Here is a 22315-nt window from a genome sequence, read left to right on the forward strand (position 1 = left end):
CCAGTAGTGCTGAGCTGGGAAGGAAGGAAAGAAGGAAGGACAAGCAGACCCCCTGGATGGGCACAGTCAATGCAGCTGGGCCAAAGGATCAAAGTCACACAGCAAATGACAGGCCTTGTTTCAAACAAAAAGTGTCAGTCACCTGAGGATCTCCTATCAAAGCTGGCCACTTGCATTTATTTGTCCATCCACCTATCAGGTTTTCATAATGTAAGATTTTAAGAATTTAAATAGATAAATCAAGAAAGTAGTAGTATGACTCCCAAAGCCAGAAAGGAAACATGGCATAACAAGACTCAAAAAACCTAGGTTTGAATCCAGAATGCATCAAGACCACATGCGCACCTACTTAATCAATCTCAAGGTTAATTCAGTTTACTCATATGCAAAATGGGGGTAATTTAAAAACTCTGCCATTAAAAATGAATGATGTAAGAATTAAAAGACTAGACAGTTAATATTATATATTCAGCTAATAAAAGAAAAAAATTGAAAACTATCAAGAAACATTCCTAATTACAGAAAAAGTTCATTGAGTAGGGGGTATACATCTAAAATCTCAGTACATGGGAGGTAGAGGCAGAAGGATGCAGACAGAATTTAGGGCCAGCCTAGGCTATGTGACTCCTTCGAAAACTAAAAACCAACCAAACAAACAAAAAGAAAGAGGAGAAAGAGATTTATGCTATAGTATTGAGAGATGGATAACAAGAAAATTATTTTTCACTAAGCAATAATATATCTTGCCTGCTTCATGGGGGCACATACATATGGGCCACGTGGGCAGATTGTAATCAATACTCAACTGTTTCTTTTAATTCATTGCTTGTCAAAAGAGTTAAGAGTTATGGCCTTTAGGGGCTCCTCACAAATCATCCGTGTGCATTTTCTCTGACCAAGATACGGTCTTTAAGAGAGATAACAGTGGTTTCTCAAAAAGGTACACATGCAACAAAAAATAAGACAATAAAATAAAATAAGAAAATAAATCCTACCTGACAAACATTTTCCTTGAGTGCCGCTCCTCCGCCTCTTTCACCCTGCAATTTCTTGGATGCAGACATCCCAGGATCATGTTCTACACCCTCTTCGAGAATCTCCTTGGGGCTGGCAGCAGTCCTGTGAATCATCAGTTCTCCCTTGCAGAGAAAAAATAATGCCCCACATCTGTATAATTGACGTCTCCTTCATCTGACCCCTCCTCCCTCTGGGCTGCTATTTGTCTAGCCATTAAGCACTTACAGATGTTCAGCCAATCACGCGGGCGGACTGCATGCAATGTTAGTTCTAACCCTGCTGTGATTGGACGGGTAGTGGGCGCCTCATGCCCTGCCACTAACTGCTCTGAGGCTGTTCCACTGGAACTTTTTTTGAGCTGTTCCATTTAAAGGTTTCACTAAGGGAAAGAAAACATTCTTAAGTTTATTTGATTACTTATTTGTCCTTCCATGATCCGTGTTTCCTAGGCAATGCCCCCCTTGGGCATTCTAGTCAAATTAGAAAGAAAACACTTGGCATCAACGGCTGTGATGCTCGCTCCCTGGTTCCAATTCTACTTTCACCTTGAATTTAAAAGCTAGAGAGCGCCAGTGACTGCACTCATGCTCTGTAGACACTTGTTTTCAATGTTTTCTAAAGCCGATGTTCATGAACATCCCAAATTAAGCAACTGATGGCCAAGAAATAAGCATGTGGAATTTTCTGTTAAATGTAGCAGTCATAACTCCAGTAGGGCGCTGTCTTAGCTCATTCAGAGTATTTGGTTACTTAGTCTATACCCTCTGGTTTTAGAACAACTTTACTTATTAAGGCAATAGTTGCATAGATTGTATCTGCTCTTAAGAGCACGGGATATTTCCTTTTAAAGGGGTTATATGCATAGTTGCAATATGTATTTTCCTAGGAATGGGCTCTCAATAAGGCAAGATTCCTTATACCTAATTAATCATCTCAATAGAACACTATTTTTAGATTTATGGGAGAGGAGAGGGAGGGGACTTCTAGTGTGGGAAGTTGATTCTTTCTGGAAGGTCAAAGGTGAGAACTGAGTGGTACCTCCGAGCTGGGTGTCTCTTTTGATAAGTCCTCCTTCTTCACTTTTTTATAGTGCACTCTGGCTGTGACATGCCTCTGTCGTTTTCGTTTCCTTGGTTTTTCAAATATCTTGGTAGTGCCTATAACAAGACAACAATTGTTATGTAACAGCTATTCAAATATGTCCAACGTTTATTCTTAAATTAAAAAAAAAAAAATCACAGATTAAAGTAAAACCCAACTTTAATATTTATTTATAACTGAAAGGTCTACAATATTTAAACAGATAAAGATTTTTTTTCTTATCCTTTGAGATACAGTCCTTCCTGGCTGTAGACCAGACTAGTCTTGGACGCACAGAGATACACTTGCCTCTACTGGATAAAGGTGTATATGACCATTCTTAAGCATTAAGTTTTTATCTTATTAGAAACCATTATTTAACACATAAAGCTAAAAGCTTGTAATGCTTTTTTAAAGAATCATAACAACGGTTTAATTGTAACTTAATCGTTTAAAAAGAGTCCTGGAAAGGAAGAAATATCAATAAAACATAAATATAATAACTTTCAAAAATTTTAAGCTGGGCAGTGGTGGTGCACGCCTGTAATCCCAGCACTTGGGAGGCAGAAGCAGGTGGATTTCTGAGTTCGATGCCAGCCTGGTCTACAGAGTGAGTTCCAGGACAGCCAAGGCTATACATAGAAACCCTGTCTCAAAACAACAACAACAACAACAACAACAACAACAATTTTACTCATATAACATTCATATGCAGTGATGAGGGAAGCTAAAAAAGGGTACTGAATATCCCTAGAGCTGCGACTATAGGTAGCAGCTGTAAATTGCCTTAAATGGGTTCTAGGAATCGATCCCAGATCATCTTGTAAGAGTAGCAAGAACTCTTATCCACTGAGCTACCCCTCCAGACCAAAAGGAATTTCTTGAACTCTGCAAAACGTTGCTGCTGTATTTTGAATAATCTTTCAGGTTAAAAATATTTCAATTAAAATTGGTTTTCAGTACATTATCCTGATTCAAAGATTTTCTGTAGGGTAAAAAAGTAAAATTTGTTTAATTTTATGTAACTAGTAGGAGAAATTAGTAGGACTTCACATAAACTAAACAGCAAAAGTATAAGTTATAAAACAAAATGAGGGCCAGAGAGATACCTCGCTGATAAGGATATTAGCCTTTCAAGTCAACACGGTAGAAGGACAGAATCAACAACCAGTAGTCCTCTGAACTGCACACATGCAGATACTGTGTTACTATGTATAAAACTAAAGCAATTTAAGCAAGGTGTGGTGGCACAATTCTAAAATCCAATCACTTGGGAAGTAGAGGAGGAGACTCAGGAATGTAAAGGTCACCCTTATCTACTAAGGAAGTTTGAGGCTCCAGGATAACAGAAGACTATTTTTAGGGGGTAAAAAAGTTTAAGGATGGTAGTACACACCTTCAATCTTACCACTATGGAAGCAGAGGCAGGTAAACTGAGTTCAAGGGTAGCCTAATCAGCCTAGTCTACAAAGAGGAATTCTTGTATCAAAAATAGGACAGATGTACAGAACATCATGCACATATAAAAATTCAGGCAAAATACGAAAAATAAGACTTTCATTTAGAGTAACTGCATTGTATGACAAGAGGTATAGGAAATGCACTTACCATGCAGGAAAAACTCTAGTCCCTAGGTTATAGACTGTAGAAAACAATTTATATCACTAGAAATTAAGATCTAAGATTGGGTCCAGGCAGTGGTAGCACATGCCTTTAATTCTAGGACGTGGGAGGCAGAAGCAGGTGGGTTTCAGCCTGGTCTACAGAGAGAAACCCTGTCTCAAACAAACAAACAAACAAACAAACAAACAAACAAACAAAAGTTCCAGACAAGCCCTGACTTTTAAGTCTAAGACCTGGTCATAAAGAAAGGAAAAATAAATCAAAATAGAATTAAGAAAGAAACAGGTAAGATTTGTCTCATGGGAGTAGGAAAAGATCTTCCTACAAATTGTGGCTTAATTTAGGATTATCATTCAACATCAATATACAATGAATAAAAAAATCTCATCTGGCAAAATTAAAAAAGAAATTCTAGTTTCGTAAATCCTTTGTTATAAAACAGCAAGGGAAATATATTAATATTATAAGGTATTTTATATTTACCACTGAGCTATATCTCCAACCTATGAGATCACTTTTCTAACATAAACTCAAGATAAACTTGCTGGTCTTACAATATACGGCCCTTAATATTGTTGTGGGGCCACAAACCCTAAGAGCATCGAAGGAGCTAGAGTTACTGCCTAAATTTACTACCTACCACTCTTGTTTGTTTTGTTTTCATGTGCATTGGTGATTTGACTGCATGTGCAACAGGGTAAGACTGTCAGGTACTTGGGAGAACAGCCATGTTCCTAACCACTGAGCCATCTCCCCGGCCACAACAAGTGTTTTCTAGGCCATTTTTAAACATCACTTTGAAGAACGGTAACGTAGTTATATCTATCAGAGCAAACAAACACAAAATCCCTTGTCCTTGTCCATGTTTGATGCATAAGAAATGGTTTCATATTTAATAATGGTAATATAAACACTAACATTTTCTCCTGTAATTGGCTGTCTTAGGAAGCAAGGTCTTAAAACTTAGTAAGCCTTCCTCCTCATGAGGCAGTGTCCCCGCTCTAGGCTTTCTCAGAGACATCTCCCTGGCCCCAGACTGGGCTCCCAGAGCTTCTGAAAGTTTATCCTGCATTCGGGGAAAATATTCTGAGCCCTGGCTATGGCAATATTCAGGGCATGGGCTTCCTTCCAGACATTTAACAGTCATGCCCAAATTTGGTGCATTCACATTCTGGAAAGTTTCCTTTATTTTCCTATTTAATTTTATTTTCTGAGACAGGGTCTCATATGTCCTTGGTTGGCCTACAACTTGCTATGTAGACCTGGCTGGCTATGACCTTTACCTTTTAAGTGTTATGCTGAAACCTGTGCACCAACACATATGCCCTTCCTACTGTGTAAACATGCTCACTGAAGACGGACAGAGCTACAGATCTCTTGGAGCTAGTGTTAACGATGTTGGGAAGCTGGCCTATGTGGGTATGAGATCTAACAGAGCACTAAACCCTCTTAACAGGTAAGTTACTACCTCTCTAGTTCATTTCCACTGTTGTAACCGTCTCCTAATTTTAAAGTACTTAGACCCAGAATTATACATACTTTAAAACCCACTTGTAAAAGCATACTATTATATAGTTATACAAATGTAGTTGGAACTGTGTTCCAGCTTTTTTCTATCAAAAGTATTTATTTTTTTCTTTTAGTTTTTCGAGACAGGGTTTCTCTTTGTAGCCCTGGCTGTCCTCAAACTTAGAAATCTGACTGCCTCTGCCTCCCAAGTGCTGGAATCAAAGGTGTGCTGCACCACCGCCCAGCTTATCAAAAGTATTTTAAACTTGCTTGCTATATAGCATTCTACTTCCTTAGTCACACCAGTTTGAACTATTTCAGGCTCTTTCATTTTCTTCTGCTGTCATCCATGCTGCAATTGCAATCTTTATCCTGTGTCATTAGAACAATTTTTTTCCTGGTGCTGTAGAGTATGTCTTACAACATAGTTCAAGGTGACATCAAACTAATGGCAGTCATTCTGCAGAATCTTCCAGAATGCTCAGGTCATAGACATGTGCCATTATACCTTGTTATTTGGTACTGACAGTGGAACAGGCAGTACTGCAAGCAAGCTAGGTAAGCATTCTGCCAACTGAACTCTACTGGTAACCTTAAGTCCAGTATCTGAAAATGACCAGAACTTACATAACACAGGTCTGTTCTTAAAGGAATATAATATGACAAGTCCTATTTGGAATGGGATTTAAGAGGTAGACTCAGCCTGCCTACTCAGGAAGATCCTCATCAATGGAGTTCTCTGCTGACATCATTGGTTTCATGTTCTCTAGTGTCCCGAAACGTGCATTTCTGATTTATTAAGACAAAGAATGGATGTGATAATCATGGCCTATACTTATACCTACGGGATAATTTTATGAGCATTTTAGATTGATGCCAACTTTAGCATTTGATAGTATAATTTGTACGGATATCAGATACAAACAATTCTAATACAGTAGCAATGATGTATACAGTATTTAAAAATGATCTGCATCTTCAAAAACATTATATCGTCTGTTTATAATTGTTGTGTGTGTGTGTGTGTGTGTGTGTAGGTACACACATGCTATGGCACATTTACGGAGATTGGGGAGGGCGCTAGGGATCAAACATATATAATTAAGAAATGTAGAACCGGGCGGTGGTGGCGCATGCCTTTAATCCCAGCACTTGGGAGGCAGAGGCAGGCGGATCTCTGATTTTGAGGCCAGCCTGGTCTACAGAATGAATTCCAGGACAGCCAGGGATACACAGAAAAACCCTGTCTTGAAAAAAACCAAAAAAAAAAAAAAGAAAAAAAAAAAAAAAAAAAAAAAGAAAAACAAATAAACTAGAAAAAGAAATTTAGAAAGTGCCTTAGAGATTAAAGACATCTTTCCTACCCCTGATCTGCAATCTTAATTCAGTTAGAACACTTTATACTTCAAAAGAATGAGCAATTAATATTAAAATCACTACTTTGTGTGATTTATATTTCTCAAAAAAGAATCACATTACATAGTAGAAAATACGACGGGTTTAACTCAAGTGGGTGTGCACTGTCAGAAAAAACAAAACAAAACACTTAACCAGCTAGACAAGGTGGTACACACCTTTAATTCCAGTATTTGGGAGACAGAGACAGGTAGATTTCGGTGAGTTCGAGGCCAGTCAAAGCGAAAGTGTGACCCTCTCCTAAAGATACTTCACTTTACAGTTTGTGGACAATGGGGATTTCAGTCTGGCTGTTAGTCTCAAATTGTTAGACCTGGTTGCAGGCAGTAACACTACTATGGACTGCTATATTTCATTTTATCATTTCTGCTTAATATTCTGGGTGTTTTGTTTGTTTGTTTGTTTGTTTTTTTACATTTGTAAAACCTCTGTTGTAAAACCACATTATACAGTCCTGACTGACCTGGAACCCACCATGTAAACCAGGCTAGCCTCAAACTCTCTGCCTCCTAAGTGCTGGGATTAAGTGTATATTCTACCATACTAGGACTTTGTGCTTAACCTCTGCATGCTCTTAATTATAAGGAAATCTATATCTACTCTAATGTACTAAAAACAGTTTGCAGGGATGAATCTTCAAAAAAAATTGAAGTTCCAAGACATTTCTTCGAGTTGCCTCTTTTTTTTTTTTTTTTTTTGGATTTGGTTTTTTCGAGACAGGGTTTCTCTGTATAGCCCTGGCTGTCCTGGAACTCACTCTGTAGAGCAGGCTGGCATCGAACTCAGAAATCCGTCTGCCTCTGCCTCCCAGAATGCTGGGATTACTGGCGTGTACCACCACTGCCAGGCTCGAGTTGACTAACTCTTAGAACAGGCAACAGTCCAAGACTAAGAGAAGAATTGACAGCTGCCTTTTCTCTTGGAGTTGCTTAAGAGGGAACTCATGTCATGCATGCTAGGCAAGTCCTCTCTGATAACTTAGTTCCTAGAATTTATATTTAAGGAAAGATATTTTTGGTTTGTGTTGATTTGAGGGTCTTGTCATATAGTTCTGGCTGGACTGGAATATACTATATAAACCAGTCTGGTCTTTAATTCACAGAGATCCACCTACTTCAGCTTACCAAGTGTTAGGACTATAGTGTGCTACCCTGCCTAGCTATAGAAACAAAAGTCTTATGAGCTGAACCATATAGATGAAATTTACAAACTACATAAAAGGATAGGAAGAGCTGATATTATCTCCAAGCCATTTCTTTTAAAAGCAAGCAAATTGATGGAATGGTAATTCGAATTGCTCATTACCAAAATCAACCAACATAACATACATAACAATCAGATAACCATGGTACACCAGAATTGTCTATCTAAGACTTACTTAGCAGATCATATCTGATACCATATGCTCAAATTCATTTGATAGTTCAACAATGACCCTGAAGTCAGGACATAGTTTGTCAAGTTTCCAATAAAAGAATAAGCCCTTAAGAGTCACTACAGGGACTGGGCTAAGTGGTATATGCCTTTAATTCTAATTTTTGAGAAAGGCAGGTAGGTCTCTGTGAAGGTAGAAATCAGCTAGTCTACAGTGAGACTCAGGATAGTAAGGGCTACAAAGAGACTCTTCTCAAAAAACAAGCAAGAACAAAAACAAGATGAGAACAGCTATATTCTGAAAACAAAAGAAACTACTATATGTGATCAGTCTGGTCTACAAAGTAAGTTCAAAGCTAGTGAGGGCTGCAATGTGAGACTTCCGCCTTTGAAAAGCAACTCAAGTCTAGGGTTAAGAAAAGGAGAGTTCGTTGGGCAGTGGTGGCACATGTCTTTAATCCCAGCATTTGGGAGGCAGAGGCAGGCAGATTTCTGAGATCGAGGCCAGTCTGGTCTACAGAGTGAGTTCCAGGCCAGGGCTACACAGAGAAACCCTGTCTGCAAAAAAAGGAGGATTCACTCAAGCTGTAGTAGAACGGGAAGCTCACTCTGTGCTAGGCAGCTTTCACGGAGTGAAGGCCCAGGGAGAGTACTAGGGAACCTGCAAAGCCTGCTAAGCAAGAGGTGCCCACCAGTGCCCCAGGGGCATGACTAACACAACAGTGACCAAGCACAGTTTGAATGGATTTGAAGCCTGCTCCACTGAAGGGAATTCAAAATTGGTTCTAAAAAAGTTCATCAAAAGCCCTGGGCTAGGAAGATCTTAGGCCTAGGAAGGAGGGGAGAACATCTGGATTGTTGTTTTGTGCTGGTGACTTGTTGCCAAGCTACTTCGTTTCTTTTTCTTTTTAAAGACTTATTTATTTTATGTATATGAGTACACTGTAGCTGTCTTCAGATACACCAGAAGAGGGCATCTAATCTCACTACAGATGGTTGTGAGCCACCATGTGATTGCTGGGAAATGAACTCAAGACCTTTGGAAGAGCAGTCAGTGCTCTTAACCACTGAGCCATTTCTCCAGCCCACTACTCTACTTTCTAATGTGTACGTTTACACCCAGCAGTCAATGCTGCTTTCAGGATTGAGCAGAGCTTTTTGTGGCAATGGGTAGAAAATAAAGTAGACTCTCAGGACAGGTCAGAGTACACAGCGAAAGTGCTGGTGAGTACCCTGCCCTAAGTCGGACATTTACTTCAGCTGTGACAGGGGGAAGGGGACAGAAGGAGATAAAACAATCCAGGACAGGAGGAATGCCGCTAAACTGTCTTCAGATATGACCTGTCCCTTACTCAGGAACTCAACAGTGGCTGCCATTCTACAACGTGAAGCCTGCCAACAGTCCATTAGGCTGGGGAGGTACTGGTGAGAGCCTCGTGCTGCCCCGAGAAAACACTGAAAGCTGATCACAGCTGCAGGGAAAGGAAGAGTACTTTCTTCAGTGGTATAGATACTAGTAAATGGTCCATGTTCCAGTCATTAATACACCTACCTATGCTCATCAAAGAAATTAAAATTGGTATATCATGGAAATATAAAAAGATAAAAACCAACAAAAAAAGATATGAATGTTGTTGGGGGGGATTTTAAGAAGTATTAAGATGGGAACAAAAAAAGAATGAAAGAAGGAAATAATTTCTTTTTCTTAAAAACAGATACCTATAATGAAAGGAGTAGGATCATCATATGCTCTTATTCAAGCATACAGCCACATATGTACCAATAGAAACTAAGGACAATTTAGATATGATAAAAAACAAACTAAAACAATTTGCGGAAGGACAAGTCAGATGGTTTGGGATTTCCCTCTCAAACTATTTTCTAACAAAGAAATCAAAATGAGATCAATGCTATGAAATTAGTGGTAGAATCTGAAGACTTAGATTACTTTAAAAAATGAAGGAGAAACTGTTTTCACAACTGGTTCAAACAGTTCTTTATCAAAAGTATAATTTTACTCCACTTAACTAATAACAGCATAAACTTAAAAATAGCTATAGATTCGTATGGGTTTGAGATATTGTAGTCAGAGTCTCAAAAGTATAATTGTACTGGTTCATAACTTTATACGTGAAATTAATTCAAGTCAATAAAATGCTTTAAATTTATGTCTGCTTTACATTTTCTCAGTATCAAAAATACTCACCTCCACTAAAGTCTTTCAAATGAGATGTAGCCTGTGAGTCAACAATACCATTCTCCAAGCGACTGGCTTCAAAGCACTGTAAGTAAGTGAGAAGCAACAGGATTTACTGAGGTACCTGAAACCAGTTATTTAACATCTTTTGTGACAAAATTGGTACTGCCACAGCAACAAATCTTAGTTTATCTAGGTATATAAGTACAATTTACCCACTCAGGAAGCTGAAGTCAGAATACCACAGTTGGTGACTGGATAACAAGACCTTGCCTTAAGACACAAGAAACAAACAAACTGAAGAACTACACTGGCTGACCAAATGCATCAGGAGTTCAAGGTCATCCTCAGCTATGTAGGAATTTGAAATCACCATTTCAACCAGAGAGCCTGTCTCAATTCTGTTTTCATGTAGATAAATGAATATGCTTGGATAAAAATGAAAACCAAATGAGAGCTGTTTGATCAATATCCATGTCCTCATTACACAGGTTCCAACACTCTCTGTATGTTCTAATTTAACTATATGTACTGTTTAAATCAATACTACACCAGAGAGAACCGACGAAATCACTCAATGAAAATCGTGCAGTAAACAACGCTAAATCATGTAATAGCATGACAACTTACCACTACAAACTAAAGTTACTATTAAACCCCAAAAATGGAGCTGGGACTCTATGTGTAAGGAGAAAGGGGACAGTCAAGGGAGTGAGGGACACTGAATGGAAAAGTGGAAGGGAGAAGGACTGAGCAATGCAAAGTGGAACACAAGTACAAAAATTGCCAGATCTTACAAAAACCAATTGTTTTGTACACTGAGCCTAAAAACTTTGGAGAAAGGAAAGAAAACTATGCCTGGCTATGATCCTCAAATAGATATTCAATTAATATAAAAATAAACACTAGGGCTGGAGAGATGGCTCAGCAGTTAAGAGCACTGACTGCTTTTCTGAAGGTCCTGAGTTCAAATCCCAGCAACCACATGGTGGCTCACAACCATCTGTAATGAGATATGACGCCCTCTTCTGGTGTCTGAAGACAGCTACAGTGTACTTATACATAACAATAAATAAATCTTAAAAAAAAAATAAGTAAACACTCAAGAAGGTGTTGTCTTCTGAACATGCTGTGGCTGTTATCCTCAAGCTCACATGGCAGTGGTAGCTGAGTGGCAAGGACATCAGCCTGGAGTGTGCACAGCCCTGGAGTGAGTGTGCACAGCCCTAGAGTGAGTGTGTACAGTCCTGGAGTGAGTGTGCACAGCCCTGGATTGAGTGTGCACAGTCTTGGAGTGAGTGTGCATAGTCCTGGATTGAGTGTGCACAGCCCTGGAGTGAGTGTGCACAGTCCTGGAGTGAGTGTGCACAGCCCAGGATTGAGTGTGCACAGCCCTGGGTGCAAGGTCTCAATCCCCACATCCCCACAGGAAAACTTCCAAACATACAGCACATGCCTAAAATTCCAATAATTAGCAGGTTAGGGCAGCAAGACTGATAGTTTGAGGTTATCTTGGGATATTAGCAAGAAACTGGCCTACATAATTATTGTCTTAAAGAAATTAAGACAGAAGCTTGCATTACAGAGAAAAAAAAGCACACAGACTACACAAAAACCATGTCTCAAAATAAAAATAAAAAATTTAAGATGAAGTATGAAGCACAAGTACATTTTTTGACAAGTCAAATCAAGTAAGTTATGCAGCAACAATTAGTCTATTAGAACAGAATTATAAGACCTATGCTTGGTTCAGCTTAGCAGGGACAGAAGTCCAAATACTTTGACTTTTAAAATATTCTACAGTTTCCTTCTTTTCAAGATTAAAATTTTTTCGCATAAAATTATTTTGTGTTATTGGAAAGAAATATGTGCATGCAACTCTGTGGGACTGAGGGGGGTCAGAGATAATTTAGAAAAGTTGGTTCTCTCCTTGTTGTTCTCCATGTTGTTCTGCGAATCAAATTCAGGTCATTGGGCTTAGCACTAAAAGTCTTTTACTGTCTAAAAGATCTCTCCAACAAGACTTCTAAAGCACCAATAACCAGTCATTTACAATAATAGAATTAATTTTCTACTTCCCTGTACCATTTAAGATACTAGATTTTTTTCACTGTTACTGAAAAGCAACTTTGTTACTATAAAATCATGATTTCAAATATTTAAACGTAGAGATTATAATACTCTATATAGATATTTCTGAGGTGTTACACAGAAATACTATCAAAGTAGACCAGTAGCTTAAAAGAAATAAATTTGGTCAGGTTTTCAACTCATGGTGGGAAAAAAGGCATAAACAAGTCGACTAGGCTAGGCATGCCACTAATAGCAATAGCGGGGAGACTGAGAAAAAGGACCATACACATACACACCCAGTCTAGTCTATAAATAATGAGTGCCAGGATAGCCTGGGATAGAGCAAGAATCTGTCTTTAAACAAATAACACCAACTTTATCATAATCATTAATTCTTTTCTTTCACCTGTAAAGAAAGTCTCAGACTTCTGATCGAGGCCTAAAACAAAAGCTCCTGGTGAAGCTAAGGTTCTGCAGTTCCAGGTCTGCCAGTGTGCCCAAGTAACTGTGAAGCCAGCCAAGGCAACTTACTGAGACCTTGCCTGCCCATAAAGTAGTTAAAGAGGAGGGCTGGTGCAACAGTGGCATTGCAGCTATGGAAACAACCAAACACTTTTTAAGATGGATTTAAGAGCTGCTCCATGAGATGAAACCCATACCTTGACACTGTCAACAGGGCCAAGATCCTGCGGTTACAAAGTCATGAAATAATCTTTTCCACAAATAAACTCAAAGTGTGTGATAGGGTAAACAAGCTCAAACCAGACAAAACTCCCAACATAAAGGAGGAGAGGTGGAAATATCATCACTAGCCAAGGAGCTACTGCATGACTGCTAATCCTAAGGGAACGTTAGCTTTATCAAACGCACTTGAGGGTCAGCCCTATGCCCAGGAGGAATTGGTCAACACAAACCAGAGGTCAGGATTTTTAATTTTTTTACTTCCAAAATCATTCATTTCTTTATGAGAGACAGGGAGAGAGAACATAAAATTCAATGGGTAGGAAAATGAAGAAGGATCTAGCAGAGGGGAATGAATATCATCAACATATATTGTATAAAATCCTCAAAGAATAAATAAAACATAATAGGGGGTGGGCAGGGCAGAGAGTGCATGCTGAGCAACTGTTGCCTCTAGAATTAATCCTGCTCAGCCCACCCTGAGACAGGGTTCCTCTTTGTATAACTCTGGCTGTCCTGGAAATAGCACTGTAGACCACAGCCTCTAACACACAGACTGACTCTGCCTCCTGAGTACTGGGATTAAAGATGTGTACCACCATACAACGCCTTCATTTCTAATATTGCCAAAAGGAAAAAAAAAAACAAAAACACCAGAAGCCAGCTCACATTAAGGCTATGTATGACAAAGCAGTTTTAAATATAGGATCTTACACTAACCAAATATACATACTAACACTAATTTCTATATATACTAGTCTATCCTGCCCCCACCTCCTCACTGTCAAGATATCCACAAGGAAACACTTGAAATCTTCCATTTGAATTCTTGAAAATACAAATATCATATGTACTGTTTTCTTCTCCATAGTATATGATAAGCCTGAATTTTTAATAAGGCATATAACAAAACTACAATATTATACTATGATAAATTACGTAAATGGCAGGGTCTCTCTTTTTCTCTCTCTCTCTCTCTAAAAATGTCCTTTGTGTACTTAGATACTAGAGTTCATTTTTTCTAAATATGTCTTATGCATAAGCAAGTTCCTCCCTTGTGGTTTTAGAAATATTTTTACTGGACATCCTTATCTACAAAGGTTTACCCCCCCCACCCCCCCCAGACAGGGTTTCTCTGTGTAGCCCTGGCTGTCCTGGAACTCACTCTGTAGACCAGGCTGGCCTCGAACTCAGAAATCCACCTGCCTCTGCCTCCCAAATGCTGGGATTACAGGCGTGTGCCACCACTGCCCGGCTCAAAAGCTTATTTTTATTACAATGAAGACTTGCTTTATGTAGTATGTCTCATTAAGCATTTCTCCCAGCTTTGCTGGAAAGGTGCTTATATCAACAGACAATGAATCCTTCTCCAGTAAATTTTAAATATTTCAATTCAAACCTATTTGTAAATTTGTGTAACTAAAATTTATTTACAATACATAACTTTGTGTTACTTGAATTGATATTTTTATAATGGCTTAATTCTTGTAGCATACCTCTATGTAGTTGGTGTTTTCTTTTTTCTTGTTTCGTCTTTGCACACAACTAACAAACAGCAACCAACCTCCCTAAATGACGAACAACCACTCAGCCAACCTCAGACCCCCTAGCACTTACATAGTCTGAAAAATTCCCAGAATTCCAAAGGTAACACAATCCCAGAAACTATGTGCAGCTGGTAAAACCATGCCTCTGCTAGAGCACGAGGCAAATCACAGTCAGCTGATGTGAAGCAGCCCCACATCCCCACACCTGAGCTTCAAACAAAAACATTGTTATAATACTTCAGTGTTTTTTAAAGAAACCAAAATTCCAGAATTCTCACTACACCTCTAATGCCATCAATCACTACAGACTTTCTGGTTTATGGATTCCTCCCACAAATGCAATGCCTTTAACATTTTAATTGGCCACTTATTATTTACTACTGGCTATAACTTCTGTAGTTTGAGGAACAATATCAAAAGTTTCACAATTTTTTTCATAATTTCATGGATGGATGCTTCTTTCTTAATATACTTCTCAGCAAGCTCACCATACAATTTTCTTTCATTAGTAAAATTTACTTTTCCACTTAAGGAAAGCACTTACCAGTCTTTTTAGCATATCCAAACTGCCAGCATCAGCACACTTGCACTTTGGGACCACAATTAGTCCAAAGGATTACTCAAGAGCAGGCACTGTGAGCATTAATTAATCCAGTAACCCACAGCAACATAGACTGAAAGCCTGGACAAAGGATAAGTCGAGTCCAGAGCATGGGCAACCTATCACACCTACTCACAAGACATTAATTTTTAAGTAGGAGCTGTGCACTTCATGATCTGCCATACAATACTTTCAGACAACAGTTATTAGTTACTTGGAACTGTAGAGGTGTAACCACAATTAATGAAGAATGACTATGTACATCAATATTAAAACTATTACTAAAAATGCAGTTTTTAAATCATATATTCCCAGGTTTAAGGTTATATAGAATTGACAAAGATAACATACCTTTCTAGAAAGGCCAAGATCACCCTTCTTGGGCATAAATCCGGGGTCTAAATCATTGGATTCAAGAAGTTTCTTAGTTGGTTTTCTTTGACGCTTACTTTCATAATTTCCTGAAATACATATAATTCTCCTTAGATGCTTTAGAAATGGAGCACAAGCTAATTTTGAAAAATGAAAATTACAAGTTGCAATCTAGTTTGCATTTTTGTCATGTTCTGAGGACACACTGAGAATGCATTATTTTAAGATATGCCAAATATTATTCAATGAAAATACACATTAATAGATGATGACTGTGTAAATGTGTAAAAATGTGTAAACCACAGAATAAAGGCAACAATCAAAGGGCTAAAGTGCATTTATAGCAACCAATAGATGCTGGGGATAAAGGAGAGCTGGATTCTAGGTACAAATGGACCAGGACTATAATATTTATTCTGTCCTTAAATATATATAAGAAGATTGGTTAAGTATAAAAACACCTAAATACCTTAGAAGACTGCTCTTAAAAATTACATAAAACATAATCAAACACACATGTATTCTCAACACTTGGGAGGACAAGGAAAGAGAATTATGACCTTCAAGTCCAGATTTATATAGTTTAATATCGTTTTAAAAAAAAGGAAAGAGAAAAAGAAAAACACTGGGTAAGGTAGAGCATGCCTTTCATCACAGCACTCCAGACACTGGAACAGGTATATATATCTGTGTGAGTTCAAGACCAGTCTAGTTTACCTAATGAGCTCCAGGAGAGCTAGAGTTATAGTGAGACACCCCTCCCCTAAAAACAACCAACAAGAATTCTACAATATATATTCATATACACACACATGCCAACATACACACAGCTTGTACATGCTCTGTTTGTGTGATAAAATAGGTACTGTTCATCCCTGTTCTTCAAATCGAATCTTTTTTTTTTTTTTTTTTTGGTTTTTTCGAGACAGGGTTTCTCTGTGTAGACCAGGCTGGCCTCGAACTCAGAAATCCGCCTGCCTCTGCCTGCCAAGTGCTGGGATTACAGGCGTGCGCCACCACCACCTAGCAAAGTGAATCTTTTGGTGGACTAGTGAGGTGGCATTGTGTATAACATCACTTGGTGTGAAGTATAATAATTTAAGTTTGACTGGAGTACATGTGGGACAAGAAACTGACTCCCTGAACACTGTCCTGCTAAGTCCACAAATGGGTACTGATGCTCTTGGATGTTGTTCCTTAGAGATCCACCCATCTTTTTTTCTGAGAATGTCTTTCCCGAGGGCCAAGAGATCACCAATTACTCAAGGCTGTCAGTCTCACAACACTATTATTGTACTATTATTGTATACAGCATTAACTTACCAACTGAGCTATTTTCCTAGGCTTAATTATGGTCAGTTTATACATGAAAAAACAAGTTTACAGATTAAACAAATATCCAAGGAGCAGATGAATTGGCAGAGCTGGCAGGTGAAAGAACTGTAGGTCACAAGGTCTTATTCCACTAGTGTGCAGCACTCCTACCCTCTGACTGCTACCTTGTTTGTTGGTTCACACTGCAGGTCACCAATAATCATGAAAGGACAAGAAAACACATTTCCTTCACAATGCTCCACAAATCATTTGTGGTCAAAAGCTAATCAAATTTGGTATTATTTTAGGGATTTCCTCAAACAAAATAGGTACTTGTATATAGTAAAAGATGTTAGCTTTACAAGAAAACATAGTAGAATTTCCTGCTGCTTCCAATTAAATATGCTTATACACTGAAAACCCATCCCCACGTTACCTGGTGTCTTAACAAGCAATTCCTCAGACTCAAGGGTAGGCCGCGGAGAGACTTCTGGAGCCACAGGAACAGATAAGGTCAGCTGTGGCAACTCAGCATGTGCAACTCCAAGATCTGACTGAGCCAATGGCCCTTCCAAAAATGGAGCCTCTCTTTCAAGAACTGGAGGCTCTTCTTTAGTTGAAATCAAAGAATTCTCATCCACCTGCTTGCTCTGAGCACTAGATCGACATCGGGGAAGAAGGCTTTCATCTTCACAGCGAGAACTTACCTAAAAACATTTAAGTACAAGGAGAATTCAGACAATAACAACAACAACTTAAAAATACCAGAGTTTCTGATACTTGCTATGACATGGATATGAAGCTTGACGACATTATGGTTAAGGCACACAGGCCGAAGTACTACACAGCTCCCTTAATATGAATTATCTAGAACAATCAGATTTGCAGTTTGAGAAGATTAAGAATTTCTAGAGATGGATGATGCCTACGGCTGTACAGCAGTACACCTGTGCTTAATGCTGTGCAACTGCACACTTCAGAAAGATTCTAAAACAGACTTCTGGAAATGTTTTAGAACAATTACAAATAAAAAATTTGAGGGCTGGAGAGATGGCTCAGAGGTTAAGATCACTGACTGCTCTTCCAGGGGGTCCTGAGTTCAATTCCCAGCAACCACATGGTAGCTCACAGCCATCTGTAATGGGGTCTGATGCCCTCTTCTGGTGTGTCTGAAGACAGCTCCACTGTAGTAATAAAAATAAATAAACCTTGAAAAAAACTTTAACAAATACACTAATAATAATCCAAAGTGGGGAGTGGGAGGGACCCAAGTTCCTCATGATATTACCAATTAAAACTAAATACCTTGATGAAAAGAAACTTTTTTTTTTTTTTGCTTTTAAATAATTTCAACGTTTAGTGAAAAAGACTGTGTGCTTAAGGTAGAAAAAGATGGGAAAAAACTGCTCAAAGTCTTTACTTTGTAATCACTAATAATTTCTTAAAAAAGATTTGTTTTGCCAGGCGGGGGTGGCACGCCCCTGTAATCCCAGCACTCTGGGATGCAGAGGAAGGTGGATTTCTGAGTTCAAGGACAGCCTGGTCTACAGACTGAGTTCCAGGACAGCCAGGGCTACACAGAGAAACCCTGTCTTGAAAAAACCAAATCCAAAAAAACCAAAAAAAAAAAAAAAAAAATTTACTTTATTTTATGTATATGAGTAAACTGTAGCTGTCTTCAGACGCACCAGAAGACGGCATCAGATCCAATTACAGATGGTTGTGAGCCACCATGTGGTTGCCGGGAATTGAACTCAGGACCCCCTGGAAGAGCAATCAGTATTTTTAACTGTTGAGCCATCTCTCCGGCCCCAGTAATAAAATTATTAACAGACAGTTTAATAATTATAACAGACAGGTTCAATTTTTTTTTTTAAACCATAGAATAATAACAGCTGCTAGGGTTTAGAACATTCCTCTGCTACTAAAATAATTACACACATACTGCTTATTCACAAAAGTTCAAAATAAAACTAAAGAGAAGATCAGTCAGCACTATGACAACTTTACTTCACTAAAAAGATTAAGGTAAAACTGTACGCATTTTTAGATTCTTAATATTACAACATGATATTTTAAGTACTTAAATACACTTCAAAATAGGAAATTAAAGAGAAGCATGACATGTAGATTTATTTATACACTTTTCGAATAACAAATACAGTGTAGGCACTGTGCTAGAAGGTAATAGTAAAGAGAAAAAACAAAATAAAAAATACCTGAGAAGGCAAAATCCCAATTAAATAACTGTCTTCTGAAGATAAAATAAAATCCTGCAGATGAACTGGAGTCTCCTAAAATGTCATGACATACCTTATGCACTTGTTCCTGTACCTTCTTTTGTTTTTTCTTAGGAGCAAATATCTGATCATATTCTTCTGTATATTCCAAAAGCCACTTGCTCGGCTTCCTAAGGCGTTTCTTCTCTGACGGGATACCTGAAACAAAAGTTAATTTCAATACTAAGTGATGAATTGACTTAATTTAACCCACTATTTCATGAAACCACAACCACACCCCTGAAAGTAAATTCTTCCTGACTAAAGAGGCTCAAAACAATTTCAAAAGATGCAAAAGGATTCTGGCTTAAATAGTAAAAAGCTTGAAATTATTTCTTATGGTAAAAACATCTTTCTCATTTTTTGTTTTGTTTTTTGTTTTTTCGAGACAGGGTTTCTGTGTAGCCCTGACTGTCCTGGAACTCACTTTGTAGACCAGCTGGTCTCAAACTCAGAATTCCACGTACCTCTGCCTCCCAAGTGCTAGGATTAAAGACATGTGCCACCACTACCTGGGGAAGAGTTTATTTCTGTATAAACTCCCCATCTACACAATTCTCCATTCTTAAGGAAAAGATTAAGCTAAATCCAGCATTCTTTATGCTGTATCTTTAGCATACATCTAAAATAGAAATGCAGGGTGCTGGTAAACTGGAGCTTGCAAGCATCTGATATTCTTCTGAATAAAAAACACCTTTTGGGAACTGGGCATGATGGTTAAGACAGGAAGATTGCTGCAAGTTCAAGTCAGCATGGCTTACACATAGTTTAGTTTCATGCCAGCCTGGGCAGAAGAATAAGACATTGTCTCAAAAGCAAACAAACAAAACAACAAAAACAGAAACACCTTCGGGAGCCAAGCTCACAGCTTCTAGAAGGATGTACAAATAGGGTCAGATATTTACTCCACTCTCCTACTCAGATACATACACATACATGGTTAGCCTACTCAGTCCCAGTTTTAAAACACTGTTACAATTTTGCTCAGCGAAGCCCCTTTGGACCAGAGGCTTTCAGCTACATAACTGTGAGTTATGCTCTATTTAAGAGACAAGAGGTATTTATAAACTGTGTGGAAGCTGCACCTGCCTTAGTTGAATATGGTATTGCTGCTTTTGAGGAAAAGAAAGCAATTAGAAACTGGTCATGTGGGCCTTTAATCCCTGTCCTCATGAGGCAGGAGGATCTCATGAGTTTGAGGCTAGTCTGGACTAAAGAGTTTGAGGCCAGCCATGGCTATACAGTAGACTGTCACAAACAAACAAACAATAAAGGGGGCAAATCAAAATCTTGAAGTTAACTATTAAAAGGTTGAAATAGTTACCAAAAGTTTATTCCAATATCGCTACCTATATAATAATGCAGCTACTTAAAGCATAAGAAAAAAACCCCAGTATTTTCCTGTTTCATGTTAGATAATATATCTATAAATGAACCAAAGTAGAGAAATTGCCCAACCAATGTAACAAAATTGTCTCAAGTTCCTGCTGCCACCATGCTGTTCCTTCTAAAATGGACCATGCATCCTAAGCCTTGAAGCTATGTCTTAGTTAAACACACCTAGGAATAAGTAAACACATTCATACCCTTGAATTTATGCTCTGAAGCAGCTATAATAGATTATAATTTACTAAATTCCCCATTAGACATTCAAGTTTTACAATACTAGTAACATTTATTTCTAACGGGAAGGAACATGTTAAGAACATGTTAAGAAACAACATGGATCTTTAATTCTCAGTTCAACATGCCAATGGCATTTCCATTTTTAAATAATGTATCTAAAGCTCAGAAAGAGAAAGTGAGTTTTCAAACTCATTGTGATTAAGTTGGGCAAGCCATGATAACAATCACAGCCTGTCCACTTTACAATCTTTGGGTTCTTTTTATTAAAGAAAGCTCCTGGGCCAGCACTGTATCCCTCCTCTCCTAGGTTTCAAAGCTTTCTTGTTCCCTTTCTTTGTGAGGATGCTAGTCCCATTATACAGTAGGGATTTCCTTTTCTCAGGGAAAATACTCAGGTCAAGCTTCAGTTCTTTTTTAAAAAAATGATTTATTTATCCATTATGTAAGGGGCAGTGGTGGCACATGCCTTTAATCCTAGCACTTGGCAGGCGGATTTCTGAGTTCGAGGCCAGCCAGCCTGGTCTACAGAGTGAGTTCCAGGACAGCCAGGGCTATACAGAGAAACCCTGTCTCCAAAAAACCAAAAACCAAAAAATAAAATAAAATAAAATAAAATAAATAAATAAATAAATAAATAAATAAATAAAAAGAATTCAGGACCTCTGGAAAAGTAGTCAGTGCTCTTAACCTCTGAGCCATCTCTCCAGCCCAAGTGTAAGACTATTAAACTGAAAATCACAAAACAATATTGAAACAAACAAAAGTACAACTTAGGTAAGTCATGCCATGTTGGTGGACTGGATGCTGAACTAGCCTACAGCTTCAGCACAGTGGCTATCAAAATCCCAGTGTGGACAGTGGAGAAATTAACAAATTTAAATTAATATGAAACACAGAAGGCGGGGCTAGAGAAATGGCCCAGTGGTTAAGAGCACTGACTGCTCTTCAAAAGGTCCTGAGTTCGATTCTTCAAACATTCACACTCTCTAATTTTAAAGATAAAGCTATTAAATAAATACTGCAGAAGTACTGTTAAAGAACTGTGCAATATCAATAGCTCCTTCTTCTGAGCTGAGTATTTGAAGTAGAGAGCTGGGCAGACAGGAAAGTACAAAGGCTGCCCCTTCCCTTCTGCAATACGAACCTGGTGCTGAGGAGACTGTTGAGGCAGTGAAGCATCTGCTGCAAAAGCATGGGGTCAAAATTCAGATCCCTAGCCTCTGTAAAAAGCTGTGGTTAGCAGTGTGTGCCTGTAATCTTAGGACCTGAAAGGCAGAGAAAAAATACTTCCGAGGCCTGTTGGGCTGACCAGGCTAGCAAAATTGGTAAGCAAGCTCCAAATTCACTAAGACACCTTATCTCAAACACTAACGTGTCGTACACTTAGGGAAGGAACCAATGTCAACTCTCATGTATTTGCTGCTAGGTTGTTTTCAGCATGTGTCAACAAGACCACAGGAAAAAAAAGAATACTTTTTTTCTAAAGGAAACACTCACGCTATAGCTCAGGCTGACTTCAAACACTCAGCCATCATTCTAACTTCCCTTTGCAAGTACTGGAATATGTAAGTGTGAAACACCACGCACAGCTTGAAATAATCCTTTT

The 22315-nt window shown here is 38.5% G+C and overlaps 1 protein-coding gene across 6 annotated transcripts in view; it reads right to left on the reverse strand.

Annotated features, from left to right (window-relative positions):
• Nsd1 (nuclear receptor binding SET domain protein 1) overlaps positions 1-22315 on the reverse strand; it is a 110043-nt gene that overhangs the window by 40646 nt on the left and 47082 nt on the right. For all 6 annotated transcript variants that reach the window (XM_052156665.1, XM_052156664.1, XM_052156667.1 and 3 more), the window contains exons 6-11: positions 19118-19242; positions 17241-17511; positions 15470-15579; positions 10226-10301; positions 2056-2174; positions 996-1139 (exon numbers count right to left, since the gene is read on the reverse strand). In XM_052156665.1, coding sequence (XP_052012625.1) covers positions 996-1139; positions 2056-2174; positions 10226-10301; positions 15470-15579; positions 17241-17511; positions 19118-19242 — 845 coding nt within the window. The remainder of the gene's footprint in view (positions 1-995; positions 1140-2055; positions 2175-10225; positions 10302-15469; positions 15580-17240; positions 17512-19117; positions 19243-22315) is intronic.

This window comes from Apodemus sylvaticus, chromosome 14 (assembly GCF_947179515.1).
Source record: "Apodemus sylvaticus chromosome 14, mApoSyl1.1, whole genome shotgun sequence".
Classification (NCBI taxonomy): domain Eukaryota; kingdom Metazoa; phylum Chordata; class Mammalia; order Rodentia; family Muridae; genus Apodemus; species Apodemus sylvaticus.